At 37.8% G+C, this 23119-nt stretch overlaps 1 protein-coding gene across 1 annotated transcript in view; it reads right to left on the reverse strand.

Moving 5' to 3' along the window:
• Positions 1-23119, reverse strand: part of Polr1A (RNA polymerase I subunit RpI1) — a 553279-nt gene that overhangs the window by 427043 nt on the left and 103117 nt on the right. The window contains exons 3-4 of the mRNA XM_089249700.1: positions 19257-19384; positions 245-464 (exon numbers count right to left, since the gene is read on the reverse strand). Of these exons, the coding sequence (XP_089105826.1) occupies positions 245-464; positions 19257-19384 (348 nt within the window). The remainder of the gene's footprint in view (positions 1-244; positions 465-19256; positions 19385-23119) is intronic.

Consider the following 23119-nt stretch of genomic DNA (forward strand, 5'->3'; position numbering starts at 1 on the left):
TCCCCTTAATACTTTTAATAAGTAATAGTAATAATAAGAAAAAAAATTCAAAAGGTGGCAGTTTGGTTCCTTGGGTATTAGTTTCTTTCTGGAAAAAGGAGAAAATTTTCAATTTTTTATTTGTTTCTACATCAAAATCTTTACTTTCTACAAATTCTTCTAGCCCTTTCCATGAGCATGTTCTGAAGTTTATGAAGTTTTAACTTTTATACCAATGAATCAGTTCAAAGAAACTATTACCAACCTGCTAAGGAATCAGAAATAAAACTCTCCAGTCGGCTCTTTATTCCACTGGATGTGTCATCCAACGGCAATACAGATGATTGATCTGAAACAACTTCTGCTAATTCTTTCACAACACCTACTAAGCCATAATCCAGGGCTCTAAATTGATGGAGAGCAAGTGTTATCGCTGTTTCTGGAGCCATGAGTCTGTGGCAATTGAAGCAGCTACCTTGAAGAATCTGTAATAAAATGTAAAAAAATTGAACTTAATTTTTACTAAACTTTGTATTTCAATGGAACTGATCGAAATTGCTTCTTTTTTACACAATAGTGTGAAATAATATCAACAACTATGTGTGAGAGAGTAACTACATTACATCATTTATAAGTAGCAGTTGAATGCTTTTCCCCATGTTGCTTTCCACAACCCATCTTAAAATCAATTTAAGAAGGAAAAACTTCAAAACGGGAAAAAGTTTTCATATTTCATACATATATTTTTTACACACAGCATACACCACTGCAGGAAAAAAAAGAGAAAAAACACAGTTACTCATTTGCCCAGCAACAGTATAATTTTGGTAATTTTGCCCCCCCCCCCGTAATTTTTAACGGAAAAAGACTCCGCAGCATTTCTCTGTAAATTTACCCATGAAACCTTGTAAGCACCAATGTGGCGACTTTTTTTCGTGCCAAGGAATCACTGTTTTACAGTGGTCAATTCAAGATGGCTGAAAAAGAGCACATAAAATTACAAAAAATATATAATTTATAATACGAATCAACCTAATATGCAACGATGTGCAAAAAGTGATAAAATATGGCGGGAAATACGGAAAATTAAGATAAAATGAACACAAAAATTGAATCTTCGACATACAGGGTTTATAAATGAGGTTAATACAGAATTTACGGATGCTGCTGTTAGGGTTACCTATTTTAGCACGAAAAAAAGTCGCCACGTTAGTGCTGACTCCTCCCGTAGTTTTGAATGAACAAAAACAGTGAATTCGCCTCCATCTGTGGCACCCGATTTACCAAGGCCATAATACAATTTTTTTCTGGAGGGGAAATGTAATTTTACTGCTTTTTGACTGCTCTCCGAGACCGTCCATCCCTTTGGGAAAGAGCACAAACCATCCCTACATGGTCTCTCTGGGAGGTCAGCGATCAAGCCTGTCTGTTTGCCTGTCCCTTGACTGTCAAATTATATAATTTTGCAAAGGAATTTATTGGCTTTTCTTAAATATACCATTCCACTAAAAATTGCCGTCCAAGGCACTTCCTTCCTCCAGTTTTGGATCTGATCACAGTATGTAGCAACCCAGGCTGCAAGTAAAAAAAAAAATTTACTATCGCCTGAGTGTAGTATCCATTTTTTTAAACAGAAAAAGAGTAAACTCAGCACCCTTCCTCGTTCAGCACCAGTGGAACCAGACTCCTGCCCTCTCCTATTGCGGTCATAACAGCCACTACTGCGAGACAAAAACGTTTTAATAACTTCCGAGGTCTAAAAGGGGGATTTTTTTAAACACCAAGAATCGAGCGTAAGATGTCGATATTAAATCAACAATAAGTATCGTGAAGATGCTCTATATTAAGTTACGGCCAGAAGAGGATAAAGGTCAGATAACAGCTCTGGACATAAAATAAAGTAGGGGCCTAGGGCCCGCTCTGTGTGTCCACCATTAAATACGCCTCTATTTACGGCTCGAATGCACATTAACTGTTTTTATCAGCCTAATGACCAATTTTCGTCTGATTTGAAAACCCTTGTGTTAAACTAAACGTTGAATTGCAGGATTCCGTGTTCTTTTCATAAATAGTTCTTTTTTCAATCATACTTGGGGATAAGGTTTCTTGCTGAGATTTAAATCCAATTTGAAAATATAGCACAAATTTTATTTCTACATAGAACAGATTTTCAATCGGATGATTTTTTTATTGCAAGTAAATTCAAAATACCTGCATGCTTCTTTGACCTTGGCCAGCTACAAGAGTATTCTCCCTCTGCACACAAGTTGGTTTCAACACGGCCCTCTTAAATCGTCATTTCAAATAACATTAAAAAACATTGACAAAAGTAACGATAAAAAAAAAAAAGTAACGCTAGAACAAACAAATGTAACTTGAGCGATTTTTCAAGAAAGGAATTCGGCCCTTGGGATTAAAACTTTTTAAAATAAAATAAAATAAAGGATAAATTTTAAAATAAGATGTAAATGAAAGAATGGGTGAGCACGTGGGGAAATAAGAAAGAATGGTAGTAGAGGAAGGGAAAAAATCCTTTACTGTAGTACATCTTTCATGTTAGTTTGTTTCCGACCGGCCTTTTCCATAAAATTACGACTCTTTAACCAAGGAGCTTTTATTCTAAGTGCATTGAAATCAAGTTATGCTGACATGGTATGCTCCCGGGAAGGGCGCCAACAATAGTATTTCAATGAAGTGAGGGAGAAAATTAGCGACCTTGAACCGGTAAAGTTCCTCCTTTTTAAAGAAAAGAGAAACACTGACAGCAGAAAAGCGCTAGAGACCGAGGTCGCTGTTTTTTCTGCTAAAAAAGTGGAAAAAGTGACCTGGGCCAAAAATATTTATAATAAAAGTGACCAGTTTTTAAAAAAGTGACTTTTAGTGGAAAAAGTAACCCGTGCCGAGCCCTGTTGAATACCGTATTCAACCGTCACGGACGCCGGAAGATATTTGCTCGAGCAATACCAATCACTTGAATGGTATTGCTTAGCAACACACACACGCACGCACGCAGGCAGGCAGGCAGGCAGACAGACAGACTCGCTTCACCACAAATCTTTTTATTCCACCAGCCTCTGAATTTGGTGGTGACCATATGGCAGAAAAAAAACTAAAGTTCAGAAATTGCTTGTTGTTATAAATCCATGTTCGAAAAATTTTAAGCTTCCTAGTCATCCCCCCCCCCCCCATGAATTTTATCTGTGGGGCCGTTCAAGTACGAAGCCGTTACGTAAGAAAATTTTTAGCCATTTTTGACTCCCTCCCCCCGTCAGCAAAATTTTGTCACCACTGCCCCCACCTCCTAATGCATATTGGTGGTTGGTGGGATCAGAAATGTACACAGGAGGGAGCATAGAGGGCTCGTGTGCCTTCTCCTTCCTCCCCAGATGAAAAAAAAAAAATTTTTAATGCAAAAAACATTTTACAAAAAAATAAAAATTTTAAAGGTATTTAAAAAGAAAATACCTTTATATGTTATTATAATCAATTTCTTTTAATTTCAATGCTATTTGAAGGGCAAGAACTCAAAATTTCTCTTTAAGAAATTCATTGCAACCCACTCTTTAAGCCGTACAGTCAAATCCTGTTTTAACGAATACCGATATAGCGAAAATCTTGTTTTATAACGAACACTTTTTTAACCCCGAATAAGTTTACATAGGAACAATGCTACATAGCCTGGAATTCCTTTATAACGAAATTTTGTTTTAATGAAGTGATTCCTCCTGTCTCTTGGCATTCGTTATAACAGGATTCGACTGTACATGGTAAACCCTTGACCCGCGGACCAAATATGGCCCTAAAGGTTATCTGATGTGGCTTGCTCCCCCAAACCTAATTTTGTAAAAATGAACTAAGCGGCATATTTACAAATCGCTTAAATGACCCATGGCACATTTTCAGATCACTGAAGTAGGCCTCAAAGATCACTTTCACATTCAAAGATCACCTAAGTAACACACGACACAGTTACAGAACACTTAAACGATCCGTAGCACAATACTCGATACCCTAATAAATCCCTCTTCCACGATATTTTTTTCAAATCTTGTTTGGAAATGCCCTGCAGTCTAAGTAAACTGCCTCCCGATATAACGGTAATCCCTCTACAGTAGTGGTTTTTAAATTGGTACAAGGTGGTTTTTTTCCAATACAATTTGAGCATTTTTAAAATTGGAACCATTTCTTTACGACGAACGCTTGATGAGGTAAGAGCTGAGTCACAACTTAAAGGACACCCTGTATACTGTTGCACCAGCTGGAATCAATAAGTAAATAACAATTCATTCAAAAAATGTTATAAAACAGTACCTCTTTTTTAGTATAAATTTTGAATTTATTGGGGAAAAAAAACAGCCACAAATAAATGTTGATAGTAGCTGAAAAAAAAAACTAAAAATTAATTAATACAGATAATTGTAATTCATTGAAAGAAATAACGAATAGAAAATTGATTATCCAAGGAGGTGTAGGAAGGTAAGTCATATTGCACATGGGGTAGCAGAATGGAAAAAAAAGGGTAAGGGCCACTGCTCTTCAGCGATATATTTTCTTGGTCCGCAGAGAACAAAAGGCTTAGATTTGCTGTACCATTGGTTTCCAAATTGTGTGCCATAGTATCATAGTGTTCTATACATTCAGTAATTCAAAAAATGGTATGATTTATTAAAACATTTCTTATGATAAACTGTACATCGGTATTCTTAAACCTTTTCTCATCTGTGGACCAATGAAAATGTGTGAAAAATTTGAAAGATTGAAAAAAAATATAAGAAATGGAATGAATTCACAGACCGGATGATGGTTAATGCAGAAATAAAACCCAATATTGACAAATCTAGATTCAAGGAACAAGAGTTTTTAATTAGTACGGCATCTGTTTTTGTACGTTGAAACAGAAAAGTTCATATACATTGACTGGGTGGCCAAAAAAGAAAATGTTGCAGTGTATCGCAGGCCTGGTGCAAGCCTCGGAGGAACTATTATAGTTCTATTTTTCTGTAAGGCTGGACTGGGGCTGAAAAAAATTATCACAATTTTTTTTCAGCAGTAATACAAACAGCACCGTGAACCGAAAATGTTTGGATATCACTGGGCTACACTATATGTACTTAATGTTGTGTGTACAACCACATAAGCCCTTAAGGCCGAACACATACTGGGGAGTCAAACAAAGAGAGCGATTTCAAAAGAGAAAATACATCAAGATCAGCATCGATGTCCCCTAACATACTGAGGAGGCAGAGGAGAGCGAAAATGACCGCAGGCGTTCTGAAGGGTAAAGAAGAAAAGCCTTTGAGCGGGAAACATGACATCTCGTCAACTAGTAACCCTACCAGCCTGTTCATGCTAAATCAATCAGTTTGACAATATTGGAGGATTCCAATAAACCAGCGGTTCTCAACCAGGGCCCCGTGTGAACTCTCAGGGGCTAGTGGCCACTCAAGGAAAATAAATAAAAAAACCCAGTAAATTTGAAAAAATAATTATTTATATTTTTGAATAATAAAAATAAGACAGAAACTTTGATGAATAAATAAAAAATAGTCGTCTGGGACTGCCATAGAAATTACGTACCAGAAAGGGCTCCGAGGGTCAAAAAAGGTTGAGAAGCGAAGCGCTGCAATAAACGCGTTAATCCTCAAAAGACTACAAGTTCTGATATATGTTTTTAATGACTTCTTGTATCAAACCGTTGTTTCGAATATTATTGCATAATATGTGTACAAAGATTTAAATAATTTTACTTCAATCAAGATAGAGAGACAACAGAATTAGTTAGACACAATAAAAATACATGCCTATAATCCGCAGAAGTTAATTTCGATACTTTCTAAATAAAATGTCACCGTTAATAAGATGAAGCGAAAAGTTATCCATACACCTCGATGATGAAACCGTAATTTTTTTATGGCCAGCGTATCATTATGAAAATAATTGTTAATAGCGATAAATGTATACGTGGTCGTTAATCACAAGTTATCAGTGTGGATCCATTATTTATGACATCCCAGAATTATAGATTCCTCCTATAAGCAGGGCCGTCTTAAGAGCATCATGGGCCAAATGATTTTTCTGAGGCCCTACCAGGCAAATTCTTGAAAATCTCAATCACATCTCTCTTTTGTGAAGCCTTTTTTATCTTGAGGTCCTGGTGGGCCCATGCCTTAAGACGGCACTGCTTTTATCCGGCATGTTCTGTGCATAACCAATTTCAATGAACGCACAGATGCTGCAATAAACTGGTTTCGAGTTTGTAAGAAATACAGAGATATGTATTGTGTGTGAGATGTTCATTATTTGTATCAGAAAAAAATTTCGTGTCTCTTCCATAACACTCGGCATTCCAATTCAAATCCACGGAAATAACAGATATTCAGTACAATAAAATAAAAGAGAAAAAAAAACAGAAACCCTGTGTTTCGACAATGTTAGTAAGCGATTAGCAATCAAAACAGTGTTTATCCGTTTTCTTAAAAACGGGTTCTCAATCTCAAACATTTTTCACCTGCACCACCCATTTCCCTTATGAAGAGCCATTGGCGTACGCAAAGGGGGGGGGGATTTAGGATTCTCACCCCCCCCCTTAAGCCAAGATTATAGTGTTATTTTGCCAGAAAAAACGTAAACCCCCCCAGAAGGAAAAACAAATTTGAACCCCCCCCCCCCCCCCCCCGCCAGAGAATATTCTGCGTACGCCTATGTGAAGAGCAGTTGTAAGCAAAGCATTTCTTTGAAAAACCTTTGTCAGGACCACTGCGAAGCTGCACCCCTGACAAAGGTTGGCGCGCGCGCAGTTTGAGAACCCCTGCTAATCCATCAACGTGTTGACAAATCCAGAGCTGTCATTTGAGGGAGGGGGGGGAGAGCTTTTGAAAATACACTATAACATACACTTTAGCGACCAACCCCCCCCCCTTTTCTCATCACAACATATTTTGTTTATTTCGTCCCACTTCATCAGCGTACTACGGAAAGGGACATGTGAAAGCACTAGCTTACTGAACAAGCAAATTTTATAATAATAAAACAACAAAAAACAAATGTGATTCATCAAGTACCACAGAAAACTTTCCCATGGGGATCCCCAGACTCCAATTCGCTGAATTTTAGTGGGGCCCAGGCTGGATTTATCTCGGGCTACCGACGTGTTGCAAATTTTACAATGTTAAACAACAGAAAAGAATGAGATTTATCCAGGGCCCCCAAAGTGAAACCTGTAAACATGGGGCTCCCGACTTGGAAGCTTGTCGGTCATCCCCCGCTGCGATCGCCATGAAAATCTTCATTTGTATTCATTTTACCAACGAATAAAATCCAGCGCTTCCAACCAATTACCTGGGACACCAATTCGCATACTTTTAGTGGGCCCCCAGATTGGCTTTATCTTGGGCTTTCGTTGTTGCAAATTCTGAAATGTTAAATAACAGAAAAGAATGAGATTCATCCAGGGCCCCCTGACTCGGAGCTTGTCATACATCACCCCTGTGAGTGCCACGGCAAATGTTCATTTGTATTCATTTTACCAACGAATACATTCCAGCCCCCCCCCCACAATTACCCGTGACCGAATTCCCAAATTTTATGGGGTTCCCAGACTGGATATATCTTGGGCTTCCGCTATCGCAAATTTTTCAATGTCAAAGCAGCAAGAAAACAACGAGATCCATCAAGGGCCCTGTAAATCAAACCTTTTAACTTCCCCATTAAGGTATATGTGCAATCCCCCGGTACCCTGACCCTGTGTGTTGGGAGCACTGATGTTATATGTATATGTATCATATACATACCTCTCTACTGTGGGGGGAGGGGGGCAAGGGCAGGGCTGACAGGGGCCGGAACGATTCTTATCACTTTCTGATTTTTCACAGTATAAATTAACCACAGAGGGCCCCTGAAAAGCTGGTTTGGGGGTTCGCCATCTATTCCAGACTAGGGACCTTGTGGAGGACTAATCAGGCTGGGATCTCAGCCGAAGAAACGGTGTGACGAATGAAACGAGCATTAATGCTCTGGTGCACGGCAAAGTCCTTTTTACTTTTTCCTTGCCTAGCTCCGGGGATTTTCGTGCTACAGGTGCCATTCCAACACTATTTAGTGTTTTTCAGTATGGAGATCGCATTCCAATACAAAAAAACTTGGTGTTGCCATTTGATATTTTCGAAATTTTCTCACTGTAACCGTAACTGTTAGAGGGACACTGTTGTTTTCCATATCATTCTTGAGCGCATACCTCAAAATATCTTATGCCAAAATTTCATTCAGTTTCTGTGGATGGTATGATAGTTAGGGGCCCATATGTCGGGATAGTTTTTTTTATAATCACCCCATACTTACATTGAGTTCATGTTCTTTGCCTTCCCCCCTCCCCTGGAAAACGCTGAAATGACGTTCCTGGAAAAATCTACAAATTTTCGTTGAAATTCTAAGAACATGTTCAGTATTGAGTAAAAAATTAGTATCCACCAGCAATTCTCAACCTTTTTTCTGAGTCACGGAGCCCTTTTTAGTATATAATTTCTACGACGGAGTCCCGTACGCTACGTTTTTTTTTTCATTTGGTCATAAAATTTTCTGATTCACTTTACTTTAATTGAGAGAATGTGGAGCACTGGTTAAGAACTGCTGGTATAGACAGTATATAGATAAAGTTTTCTTTCTAAAAGATTTTTGATGTGTTTGTGGGGAAGACTGGATTTTTCCGCCCCAGCGACTGCATAATGATTTATAGTGGTATATAACTTATGATTTTTAGTGGTTTTCCAGTTCCCGACAGAAAATTTTCCATTTCCGACTGCCTGGCAGTCAAGTGGTTAGGGAGCTAGCCTCTCAATGTGCAGGTCTGGGCTCGAATCCCGGTTCGAAGCATTAATGTTTAACACTAACAAATTCCCTGGACGGATCGTGCTGATCACTTGGGAATACGTGAGGATCACATTATTAAAAATTTATTATTATTAAAAAAATTTGCCACCCTTTACATTTTGCAGCCCAGGGCAAAGGCGTGGGCATAAAAAAACATTAAGAGGGCTGAAAGTTGCCAGTCGTCCCGTGACGAGCCTCGAGCCTGTATGTAGAAGGATGCAGTGCCCACCTTTATTTATTCATTAATTGGGTGGGGAAGGGGGTTCTCAGCCCCCCCAACCAAAGCGTATTAAAGACAAGCGTCTTCTCTCCTATGAAGGAACCGGTCCTCTCCTCGGAGATGATAGGTCAATCCTTTCAAGGGCATGCGACACCGTCGGCAGAGGGCAGAACTTCCGAAACTGCCGTTGGGGGCGGGGGGATTTGAATTTGAAGGACATTCCACCTCCTTTTCCTTGTATTAGCGACTCGTGGTACTCTTTTTCTCCCGTTTAATTTCATCATTTAGTTTAATTATTTTAATAAAAAGTCCTTTTCAGGGCCATTATTTTTTTTCTTTAACTTTTCTGAACGTGTTTTTCCCTTTTGAAGTTTATTTTTTATTTAATTTTTTGAATTACGTTCATTTTTGCGATGGCAAAAACTTCTAACCGTTGTAGTTACCAAGGATGTGAAAGGCATTCCAATACTAAAGGAGCTCATATGTTCAGATTTCCTAAAGACAACAGGTTAGTTATGAATTTCTTATCTTTCTTTACTACTACTTACAATTGTCAAATGAGTATTAGTTTTTGAAAAATTTAGGTGGGGGGGGGGGCTGGAACGGCACCAGCCCGGAACAATTACCATAATTTTTTTTTCTTTTATCAGGCTGTAATTGATTATGGAAGGGCCCATAGCCCCCACGTCCTGGAGCAGGGCTTCTAGGTGGATGGATATCACTGGTAGGCATGAAGCCAGACTTTTCATGGGCCCCTTCTCTAATGAATTTACAGTACAAAGAAAATGATAATTAATAATAATAAATGATAAAATAAACCTTGCGGGCCACCCCTTGTTCAGCAGGCCCTCCATGGAGGAGGAAGGAGGCAACAGAGCTTCAATCTTGGGGGCCTGGAAAAATTATAATTTTCTCTGTACTGTAAATTCATTAGAGAAGGGCCCATGAAAAGTCTGGCTTCGGGCCTACCAGTGATATCCACCTAGAAGCTCTGCTCCAGGACGTGGGGGCTATGGGCCCTTCCATAATCAAGCGTAGGGCCCCTGCTTCAGGATGTGGGTGCCATGGGGGTTTGCACAAACCCAATATACATGTATGGAGATGTACGCTCTATATAATTACATTATTAATATCCATTAATGTATAAGAAGCCCAGAGCTAAAAATTAATTACTTCAGTCTTATATTAAGGCGTGACAAAATGTAATGACGCCAAGCAACTTTTTTTCCTGATGAAACCAGTCCAAAATTGTGTACTCATTTTTTTAGGGCTTAAGCAAAGCTGGGCAAGTCGCAAAAAAATGTAGGTACAAACAAAACCTTTACCTGAAGAAAAATTTCTAAAATAATGCTTCTTTCAACTTTTTCATGGCACAGTGACCTTTTCATGTGGCCAGATATGCTGTTGTATGTTCGTGTAATTTACACATTTTTCACTGTGCTTTTGGAAGTGATCTCAAAAAAGCTTCATTCTTAAAAACTTACATATCTTCATAATTTGTCATGTGAATTGTCAAAGAGAGTAGTTACACTGGGCTGTAGAAGACTCCAAAAAATAAAAAATGTTAAATATTGTGAGGAGAGACAGAAAAGAATTATCTGTAGTTGCTAGTATACTGTTTTGGCCAAATATTGTTTTTTGTGAACAAGTCATTTCTGTAATTTTGCTTTAGTTTGAGTCAATCTTACAGTATACTGAAATAGTGAGATGGGGGGAGGGGGAGCCAGCAGGTTCACGAACTGTGAACCAGATGGTGACAAGTTCATGTTCCACTTACTATCGTCTGGTTCACAGTTTGTTCCATCAGAGGAGGAAGAGCAACCATCATGCTGTGAGTCAGCCACTCCAGATGCAGATGATGAATTGCTCAATAAATCTTCTATGGATGCCATGTCATTAACAGAGGTTAATGCATGTTCATACATTGCTGGCTACATAGCTCGCAGAGCTCTGTCTGGTGTTAGTTGCACGCTGTGCGAAACAGCGATGTTTGACTCTGCTAAGTTGAAGGAACACCTGCTGTATATATACTTCAAGCAGTACGACAGCAATAGCGACTACGGATTGAAACGTCCATCAGAAAATTTTGTGCGATTCTTTGCTGCTGGCATGACAATCACTGAAACCCATCTAGCCTCGTCCATATCAAAAGGATGCATGTTACTGCACCTTAAACAGACAGTGCGTGAGGCGAGGCTTCTGGATTTCATCGATTGTGATGCCCACGCAGAAGTTTTAAAAGAAAAAATAACCACTCATGCTTCAAAGCTTCTTCTTAAAATATATCTCAGAGAGAGGAATAGAAAGTTATCAACGACTTTTGACATTAAAAACATTCGAACTCTGGCAAAGAGAAAAAGAGTGTAAGCATGATAGGAAAAATTCACCAACATACAAGGGCAAATTTCCCTGCAGGAAAATTCCCTGACTGAGAAATCGAGAAAGGGGCCAAGTGACTGAGCTGGTCAAGTGACGGAATGAGCCAGCTAGCAGGTGACAGACAAGGTGAGTGACTGAGTGAGCAAGTGACTGATTCAGAGAGCAAATGAGCGAGTAAGTGATCAAACAAGTGATTGAGCCAGTAAGTTAGAAAATGAGAAATGAGTAATAAGATAGTGAGTGGGTGGCTGAGCAATTGATTGGATGTAAGAGTGGACAGGTGAATGAGCAAGTGACTGTGTGAGTAAGGAAGTGTATGGTTGTGCGCATGAACAAGTGATTGTGTGAGTAAGAAAGTGATAGTCAGAATGCACAAGAAAGTGACTGTGTGAGTAAGGAAGTGTATGGTTGTGTGCATGAACAAGTGATTGTGTGAGTAAGAAAGTGATAGTCAGAATGCACAAGAAAGTGAATGTGTGAGTGAGTGATTGCTTCAGCGGGTGAATGAGTAAGTGATCGTGTGAGTGAGTAAGCAAGTGACTCTTAGAGTGAGCAAGAAAGTACTTGTAATTGCGTGGGCGAATGGTGGAGTAAGTGAGGAATTGAGTGAGTGGCAGACTAATTGATCAAATGATTGAGCGAGTGACTCTTGCCCACTAACTTTGTTACACATAATTTCTTTTCCTTACTCGCTGACCCAATCACTTGCTCGCTGTTTTGCTATCTAAATCTGTCACTTGCTCACTCAGTGACTCATCTTTCCTGTTATGCTCTTTCCTACTCATTTTATCACTTGGCCAACATGATCACTCAGCCACTCGCTCGATCTCTGAGGCATTGAATTTTCTCACAGGTGATTTTTCCTTTTAGTGAATTTTGTGTCAGGGACTTGTTTGTTGGTGAACTTTTCCTTTCAGTGAACAGCTTTGTGGTGAGTTATTGGTTGGTCTTTGTCATGAACCATGAGTGAGAAGCATGCAGTGGTTATTTATTTATTTATTTTTTTTGTGTGAAATGTGGCATCTAATTCAAATTGTTAGATTTGGTTCTGCTTTTTAGGTCAAACTGGGCTAAAACAAATGACCAATTAGAAATGAGATAATGTTTGGTGGATTTGATTTTTTTAGCGAAAAGACCAATTAGGTCAAACTGCGCCAAAACAAATGACTATTAAGGTTAAATTTCTTCCTGTCATCTCAGTAACAGCATGCACAATAAGTAAAGTAGTGTTGCCATTTGTCGAATCAATGTTGCGTGGTATGTAAAACAATAACATGGATTGTAAACAACAGCAATTTGTTGTAAAAACCAATGGCTTTGATGAATTTAAAAATGTGAGATGTATTGCAATGGTGCAATTGCAATTTGTTGTGAAAACCAATGGCTTTGATGAATTTAAAAATGTGAGATATATTGCAATGGTGCAATTGCAATTTGTTATAAAAACCAATGGCTTTGATGAATTTAAAAATGTGAGATGTATTGCAATGGTGCAATTGCAATTTCTTGTAAAAACCAATGGCTTTGATGAATTTAAAAATGTGAGATGTATTGCAATGATGCAATTGCAATTTCTTGTAAAAACCAATGGCTTTGATGAATTTAACAATGTGAGATGCATTACAATGGTCATTCAAATTCATTTGTTCCTCTCATGTCGAGAGTTTGCGTATTTCAAAAATCAATGTTGTCCAAATTCAATGCTTCCAAAAGTAAAGTCCCCTGCAGGTTGTTTTGTTCATAATTTTTGTCACACCGTGCTTACTTTCTGCACACGAGGGCTAATTAGATTGGGACCTGTAATTTATTGCTGCTTCCGAATCCATTGAAGCCTTATCCATGCTCAGAGTTTGGTGCGCTAACCCCCTTCAGTGTGGGACTAATTAGGCCAAACTGCGCCAAAACAAATGACCAATTATTAATCAAACTTGTTCTTTTCAAGTCTGGAAAGTCAAAGTATGCACGTTAAGAAAACAATGTTAAGTAAAATGTAAAACAACGATGCAGACTGTAAATAACTAATTTGTTGTAAAAACCAATGGCTTTGATGAATTTAGAAATGGGAGATGCATCTCAATGGTCAGATGGAATGCCACGAAGAGAAAGACGACTTTGACCAAAAGTTGTCATACAATGATAATGATGGTGTGGACAAAAAGCATGAACAATGTTCAATGGACTCTGACAATGGGGGCACTCTGGTTGACTTTCGAAATGAAAGCAATGATTGTGCGAGCCAACTGTGTCCTATGCATAACCAGGCTAACAAGTCTTCCTCCTTTCAGTAACTCGTGCAGCTTTAACGGCAATGGCCAAGTGTGGATCTGATGGCATGCAGCTTATTATTAATCAGATTGTTCCTGCCAGCAGCAATGCACCACTTTTCGGAGGACTGAAAAATGGTCACTTACAGGGACCAAAAGGCTATTGTTGATGTTAAACAGATGTTCTAGGTGCTGTGTCTGCTTTCCCATTGCACGGTATTCCAACATGAACCAGTAAAACTTTACTGTGTTAGTTCAGGCGAGTGTCTAATCGACCTGGGCTACTGTGCCTGCAATTTTGTTTCAGAAAACTTTTCTGCAACAGGGTTGTTGTGAATAAATGGAATAGCTTAGACTGGTATCTATTGCAATAGTCCTGTTTTAAAAGGAATATGATACCTATGATGGAATTAATCAAGAATTGGTCCTTACCGAGATCAAGACAACCATAATATTTTATGGGAAATATATTTTTCTCAACAGTTTTTCGAGGGAATGGTTTATATTTTGGGATGTGTATTTGCAGATACATTTCATGTCAATATTTTTTTTATGTGCATTTTGTTGTCATCCTCAATGTGCAGCCTACCACTTGTAAAAGTAGTAAGTTTGCACAAACAACTAGCTAAGCAATTACTTATCACATCAGTTTATATAAAGTGTGAACTTATATTTATATTGAAAATTAATTGATGGTATGAAATGTAATAGTAGAGACCATTTTCTTTATACTCTTGAGCAAACCATTCGGGAAAGTTTTCTAATTGCTGTCATAACTATTATTATATTTTCAATTAAATTAGTAGTTTATATGATGCTGTTGAATTTTTCCAGCAGTGGTGGAATTAAGTGAGGAGGTTAATGTGAATGAGTGTGGATATTAATTAAATCATGTAATGGTAACTGATATTGGTTTCAAAATATATCTGTTGCAAAGAGTAATTATATTTCACTTTTTTTTTTGTCACGCTTAACTTTTTCTGAATGAAAATCTAACCATTTTCGTATTAGTGGAACCTTGTAAGACATTTAATTCCCCCCCCCCCCCACTATTCATTGTAAGTAACCTAAATTTCTTCAACTGCTTATATATATGTGTGCATTGATATAAACCATCTGGTGTACTCTTTTTACAACAGATAGGTGTGTAAAGAAGTTGATTACATCATATATTTCATGGTGGTGTCTGTTATTATTGAATGATATAGGTACCCATGATACTCTTATTGCGCAGAACATTAAAATATATCTAGCGAGCAAAATAGAGTAAATGAAAGGACTAAATTATCATGTAATTTGACAATGCTAGCTGATATGATGCTTAAGAAACTCTAGTAACTTGTCTTTAGCTGAACTTAGTTATTCCTGCTTTTGCACTAAGATATGGGATATTTACTAACATTTATAATGCAATGGTTTTCCAATTGAAGCTGTATCCAAACATGCAAAAAAAAATGCTTTAGGTGTCACGTCCTATCAGCTCTGCCGTGGTTGAAAATACACTTCAAAACTCTGTGAATTTAAACACCCTGAGCTAAGAAATTTTTACGTGAGAATGAATGAGTTTAATTAGTGTATTAAAAGACAGATGCTTTGTGAGAGAATTTTTATATGGAATTAAATTTTGGGCACATCAGAAAATTTAAAATATCAAAAAATAGATATTTCTCTTCAGTATAATGATAATTCTGAATATAAAACCCTTCAATTTACATGAAATTGAGTGTTTTGTTATTTAACATAGCTATCAGGTTAACAAAAACTATTTCACATCATTGACAGTAAGTTTTGACAGTTTTAATACCGAGTTAGTTTCTGAGGTCAAAAATCTAACCTCTGATGTGCTGCTATACATATTTTGAATAAACAGCTCTATTCCACATAGCAAATTGAACACAAGTAATGATTACAGCTTAGATAAATAAACCATAAAATCTTATGCTCCAGACTCGTATGTTGAAAAATTCAAAATTGCAAATTACAATTAATATTTTGTTTTAATTATTGTAATGAATTAATTTTCCGAAAAAACATTGTGATATGCAAAAAAAGTAAGTTTTTCATCATGTTATATACCTATTACACCTTAGAACATTATCAAAAGGTATTCATTTAGGTTTTTGACGGTTTAAACCAGTTTTTGTCAAAAACTGTCTCTTAGATTTGACATTGTCATGAGCATGACTTAAGAAAAGCATATAAAAATTTAATGAAGTGTTGAACACATACCATGCATATTTATTCCAGCTGGAAATAGTAAGCACTATTCATTTATCCCTTTTCCCTAACTTCGAAAAACAAACAATTACTGTTTCAGAGATAGCTTTTTAACTTTTCAGAAACAAAAGCCAAAACTGAATATTTCCCAGAACCAAAAATGTGTGTGACATTAAATAACAAGTGAAAGAGTTTGCAATTGGTTATAGAAAAAATTATAGAAGTTATTTAACAGATAATTATTGTAATGAATTACATAAAAACTAAATTTTCTAACAGATAAAAAAGCTAAGTGGGCACTGGTAGGTAAGTCATTGTATACGTAATGTGGAATCTTTTAGAAAGGTTGAAAACCACTGATGTGAAACAGCAAACTACATATAGCTGCTCTTTCTTCTTTGATACAAAACCGCACGAAACTATTTTACAGCTTGAACAATTTTTTTTTTTCCAAAAAATCAGGTGAGATCAAAGTTGGGTCAGGTGAAATGGACCACAAAATTATATTTTATATGTTCTAGGCCTCTCTTTTTGTCAAAAAAAAATTCAAAATTGCAAATTACAACCAATATCTTGTTTTGAGCATTGCAATAAATTAAATGTTAAAAATGAAACACACAATGTACAAGGAAATGCTTCATCATATCGCATACAAATTATGTTCAAAACATTATTCAGAAGCATTCACATTTAAGTATATTCACACCATTTAAACCAGTTTTTTTATGTCAAAACCCAGTCCTGATTAGAATAGTTCAAAAATATCATTGTTTGACAATGTAACTGTTTCATTGTTTAGGAATGTGCAGGTACTTTTCAACATCTAAATATTAAAAACACGTACTGAATATTTCACTCCCCAAAATCCAACGGTTAACAATCGTCCTCTATTGACTTACCAAAAAGTAGAAACCATGTGTACTTTTTTGAGTCGATCATTTTTTATAGGTGATCATTAAAACTGCAAGCATTGCTAAATAGTTCAGGAATTGCTTCAAAGCATCAATGCACTCGAGAAATGTATGAATGATTTGTCATGTTGCTTCAGAGCAACACTGTCGAATGAAGTGTTAATTTTTCATCTTTTGGGAAGATGTGGTAAGAGATAAGTCGAACATTTATTTCACAAATGTGTAATGACAATACTCGTGGTTATTACACCAAGAGATAGGCATGTAGACATTTTTTTCCCCAGCTTAATTTCAGAACTTTATGATAGCGATGCATAAGTTTTGAAGTGGCAAATGGGAATGACATTTTAAGAAAACATTGAAGATCGATTTAAATAGTGTATATAAAATATCCACATGTATTTCAGCATTTATAAATGATAATGCAATCTCCTGTTGGTGAAGATTTTTTTACTGCTTATGTAGCTGATCTCATTCATGTACTTCCACGTTATGTAATAAAATGTTTGCCATACTTGCTTGTATTTTCTATTGTCAATCTAATCAATTATTACTATTAGTACATGGTCTGGAGCAATTTCATAATGTAGAAGAAATGAAATAATGATGGGATCATCTTTGTGGGGAAAGGGGGTGTTTGATGTATCAATTTTGCTTCAAGAAATTCTCTTTCCCCCATCCCCCTTGGGATTTCATTGTAATTCTATTAAACGTGAAGAATATTGTTTACTTTCAAGAACGAGATTTCTTTTTTATAAGGATGAGTTATATGGCCAGCACGCGGCAAGATCAAATTATCTTCCTGAGGTAAAAAAATTTTAAAGATTGCATCTGTGAACGTATTTACTTTTTTTTTCTTCACAAAAATCAAAATTTTTGGTTGGTACTGAATTCCATAGTTTTAAATTTTTTTCACCTAATTTTTATCATTCCGCTTACTTCGGAATATATATTCGTTGACATTTATTCTGGATCCAACCGCGATTTTCTATTCATCCTCGAATACCAGTGGTAAAGAAATTGCGAAATTATATCAACCTCTCATGCAATGTTGAGAGGTTAAGAGCAAAGCTGTCTATAATAGTTGGATATTATAGTAGCAGGAAGGGGAAAATCAGCGCTGTCAATCAACGTTAATGTGGGCATGTCTGGAGCGCCGTTCGAATTCAGCCCTCTCCCACAAGATGGCGCTCGAGTCAATCGGCTTCTCTTTCTGATACACGGTGGGAACGCTTATTATTGATACGCTTTGCCCCCAACACAAAATTTATTGGGGGGTTGAAATAGCAGCAGCCCCCCCCCCCCACCATGTTCTGGTGCCTATGTCCCATGGCAGTACGTTTTTTATTAAAATCTATTCAGGGACAATTGAAAAGATGAAATTTGAATGATAGAATTTGCGCCCCTTCTGATACTACGCCCGGGAAACCAGACCAACCCCTGCCCCCCTCCTTGTTGCAGCACTGTTCGTTCGTCAGAAAGAAGTTCTCTTGCGCATAGTGTAGTTTTCCATGCAAAAAGCGCAATATGGGATGGGCGGAAATTTGTGAAATATGATATTTCGCAATAGATAATCTATTACGTACGAATCTATCTCGTAGTCCCAGAAAAATTTTGAAAAATATTCACGTCTAAAAAAATGACGGGGGGAATTAATCCGTAAAATGCTACCACAACAATTGTCAAACTTTTAAATTAGGATAGACTGGGTTAAGCACAATGGGAATCGAAAAGCAGAGAGAGCGCCAAAAGTGAAAAAAAATCCGAAGCACTCCCTCCAAACCAAATGGGTGTGATGATGATGATGAATAGGGAGGGCCCCCCCCCCCCTAAATGATGGTCCTGGTTTAGTGCATGTGGGTCATTCCCAAAAAAATGTATAAACCATTTTTGAGACTAATTTTTTAAATAAAATTTCAGAGCATTCTGGTAGTAATTTTCATTTTTTTTCCAGTACTTCATTTAATTCTCTGTCACAGCATTTCTTAATTTGTTTCAGATGGTATCTAATTTTTTTTTAAGCACCCCCCCCCCCCGGCTTTTGAAAACACACTAAAAATGGTATATATATATATATACATATATATACATGTGCTTTGCCCCCCCCCCCCGGAAAAAGTTGAAATGACGCCCCTGCACCAAACCATGACTATCCTAGCTTCATTGGTTTATATACAAAAAATTATGGGTATACGTTTTATACAAACCTCACATTTTTTGGGGTGCACAATTGATCTTTCTAATATTCAAGAGATTAAGTTACTTATTTTGCCGAATTCTAACAGAATTTACCAAAATTGCAATTTATACTGCAGTGACATTAAAAAAAGTTAGTTGAACACAAATCTAAATCACATTCAATACAAAATTCATGCCATCTTGGAACATGTTAATTAAAAAAAAAAAGAATTTTGCACACACCTGGTATAAAGTCTTTATGAATACTGGATTATAAACTGGTAATGGCAGTTCAATGTGCCCAATATGTCCTGGACAGTGCATTGTTCCTAAGCCACAAGTTAAGCATGTTTCATGTGGCTCAGATGGACCTTCATAAAAAAAGAAGATATATGAAATAACATAGTCACCCTATAATAAAAAACCTCGAACATCAAAAATTCCTAACTTTACAGAAAGAGAAAAAAAAAGCATGGGATGTCTGATTGAATAACACACAAATAGGGTTAATTTTTTTCTCTACAGCATGCAGATCATTGTCAATCTGTTTTTAAAAGCTGTAATAAGTGAGATATGCTGTGCTCCATCTAAGACTGGTTATAGTAGAGCGAAGAGATAAAAGCATAGCTGCCAACTTTTGAAAATGGAGATTTTCGCACAGACTTGTAATTTATACTAAAACCACTCCCTAATAATGCAAAAGGGATTTTTCCAAATAAAATAGGGATTTTCCACACATAAAAGTGGAAGTGTAGGGAATGAAATCCCTACTCAAAACTTGGAAGTCAAATAAAATAGGAATTTTACACACAGGGAAGTTAAACCCTTGGAAATAAAATCCCTATACAAAAACAAATGAAATTGGAGGCCAAAACTTCAATGGTGATCTAGAAAAAGAATATTGTGTTCGATCAGAAACAATCTGAACAAACATTCTGTGAGAATGACCCTAAAATCATCAGAAGATGAACGAAAAAAGCATCAGTTTTTGAAGAATGCCGACTTTTCGTAACTTTTTTTTTTTGAAATTTTAAATTTATTATTACACACACACACATGTACAACATATAATACAGACGCAATGTACAAAAAACATATATATTACCATTTATACACTGGTGTAAGAAATTAAGAGAATTTGCAGACTTGTTCGATTTTCTCTAGAACTACTGTACCGATTATAATGAAATTTGATATGTACATACATTGATACAATACAAAACAAATAACCATTCAATAATTGTAATACACACGTATGATCGTGCGTAACACTCGTTGGAGTCGGAAGGTATGAAACAGCGGTTGCAGAATAAACAAAAAAATAGGTTAATAGATGGATAATAGGGGGTATGGTCCCCTCTTACAGATATACAGGTCTCGCAGCGTGATTTCATACTTGAAATAAGGCTGTTTATCATTTCCTGTGGCAATTGGTCCCACTCGTTCAGCAACACTGTTTTCATTCCCTGGATGGTTCCCGAAGGGGGGTTGCGAGTTACAATTGCCCTCCCCAAAGCGTCCCAGACATGCTCTATAGGGTTAAGGTCTGGAGATCTGGCTGGCCAATCCATCTGGCGAATATCCTCACTCTCTAGAAAATCGTCGAGCAGAAGAGCTCTATGCGGTCTTGCGTTATCGTCTATTAAAATGAAGTCAGGGCCAACTGCACCCCTGAAAAGGCGAACATAGGGCTCCAAGACCTCATCCCTATACCTCACACCAGTCACAGTGCCTCTTTCAAAGACATGGAGAGGTGTGCGGCCATCCAACATGATGCCTGCCCAAACCATTAAACCTCCTCCTCCATAATGGTTGATTTCGCGGACATTGGAGGTTAGGTAGCGGGTCCCTGGTTCTCTCCATATGAACGTACGGCGAGAATTGGTGCTTAGGCTGAACAAACAATGAAATCTCTCAAAAACAATGAATTGAAATTGTAGAGGTGTGCCCTTGGCATCTCACCCGTGTCATCGCTGGATGTGAAAACCCAATGTCGTCGTGATCCTGTCGCCTGTGGATTGGTTAGTGGCTAGACCGGCTACCCGTGGACGTTCGCCTCCAGTTCCCTATGCAGTGGCTGAGCTGTGACCTCAACGTGTGTTTGGAGACACCAAACCCGTCTGAAACTGGTGTCTGGGAGTCTTCTGCTGTGAGGTTGACACCTGGGAGTGTCTATCGGTCGATGTGAACTAATACGTGGAAACCTGGACATGGCGGTGAGACCGTTCAGTTTTATTGTTCTGATATAATATTGAGAAAAAGGTTTAATTGTGATAATTGTTGTTAAAATTTTATATCAGTAGTTAATATATAATTGAATAAATGCTTATAGTTTAATCAAAATCCTGTCATTGTTGTTATCCATTCAATGGTTACTGGGGGAAGAAATGCTAAAGAACCAGGAAATGCAAGATAAAGGTTGCAAAATGGCCTGCTGCACACTTTCAGATCATTCAAGTGACTTGTGGCACATTTCGAGATGACTCAAACGGCCCGCGTCACACTTTCAGACCACTTGAATGACTCGCGGCACATTACAACTTAACTCAACCTTTGGAATAGTGTGGGACCACTTCACTGATTTGAAAAAGCGTCACAGGCCACTTAATTAAGTGATCTAGAACAGTGCCGCAGATTATTTGTGATCTGGAAATGTGCCACGGGACATTTAATTTAACTGTAAGTGTACCAAGGCCACTTGAGGCATGCCATATTTAGCCCATGGGTTGAACACAAAGGGAAGATGCTTAAAATAAGGGGCCATTCAAGTATTACGTCAGCAAATTTTTAGCGATTTTCGACCCCTTCCCCCTTGTTAGGAAGTCAGCAAAACTGATCCTCCCCCTTTCAGCAAAATTTCGTCAGTGCTCTACCCCTACCTCATAACGCATAGTGGTGGGATCAGAGATATACGTGGGACGGACACACACACACACACGTGGTCCTTCCCCCCCCCCCCCCCAGACGATCAAAAGTATGTCTTTAATAATTAAAATTTCGAAAGAAAATATCTTATTACAATGAATTTCTGTTAATTTTAATATTATTTGAAGGCTAAGAACTCAAAATTTCTTTTTAAGAAATTCATTGCGACCCTACCTCTAAGACCATAAGTAACCCTCGACCCATGGTAAACACTTGGCCTGTGCGGCCTAAATGTGGCCTGTCCCTCTCAAACCTAGTTAAGTAAAAATGAACCAAGTGGCACATTCACAGATTGCTTAAGTGACCCGTGACACAATTCCAGACCATTTAAGCTATCCGTGACACATTTAGAGATCCCTTGAGTGACATGTGACACAGTTTTAGAGCACTGGCGCGGCACAAGTGCGGCTCTACATCACTCAAGTTATCCACAACCCATTCCCAGATTACTTTAGTGATCCGGGGCATAATCACGTATCACTTGTATGATGCGCGACACAGGACCAGAGCACTTGGATCCGCTAAGTATTTAGAGATCACTAAAGTGGTTCTATAAGGGACTCAATAGGAAGAATGTTAGTTCAGGTGCAAACAAACCAGCGAAAAGTTTTACTCGTTTTTGGCGCACTGAGTAAGATGCCTTTAAGAATATTTCATATTTTTCTAAAGGGCGGGTGCTGAAGTAAACATCCTAACACCCCCTCTCCGTCATCAAAAGTCAGCAAATCGGAACAACACGCCCCCCCCCACACCATCGATACTGACGTAATACTTAAATGACTCTGAAGATAAAGAAACCCGAGAGTTTAGCGAGCGGCTAATTGGCTCGTCTAACCCCCCCCCCCCCCCCCGTAAGACCGGACGTGGCTCGGGCTCTGTCCCGTCACACAGAGCGGATGCATATCCGCGTACCCTTCCACACTAAAGATGCGGGTATTTCACCCATTAATTATTTTTCTCCTTCACCCCTGATTCAGTGCCCATAGGCAGCCTAGAGCCATTCTTTGGTGGTTTAATCTAGAGCCACATAGAATATGGGAATAAAGATGTCTTCATTGCTTCACAAGTAGTCGATGGGAGAAAATGTCTTCAAATATTTTCAAAAGATTTTGAAAAAAAAACTTTTCGGAAAAATATGAAAGAAAAATTCCAAAAACATCCAATGTTCGAAAAATCCAAAA

Source organism: Pholcus phalangioides, unplaced genomic scaffold (genome assembly GCF_987345545.1).
Source record: "Pholcus phalangioides strain wild (caught in Gottingen) unplaced genomic scaffold, Ppha-v1.0 ptg000022l_1, whole genome shotgun sequence".
Taxonomy (NCBI): Eukaryota; Metazoa; Arthropoda; class Arachnida; order Araneae; family Pholcidae; genus Pholcus; species Pholcus phalangioides.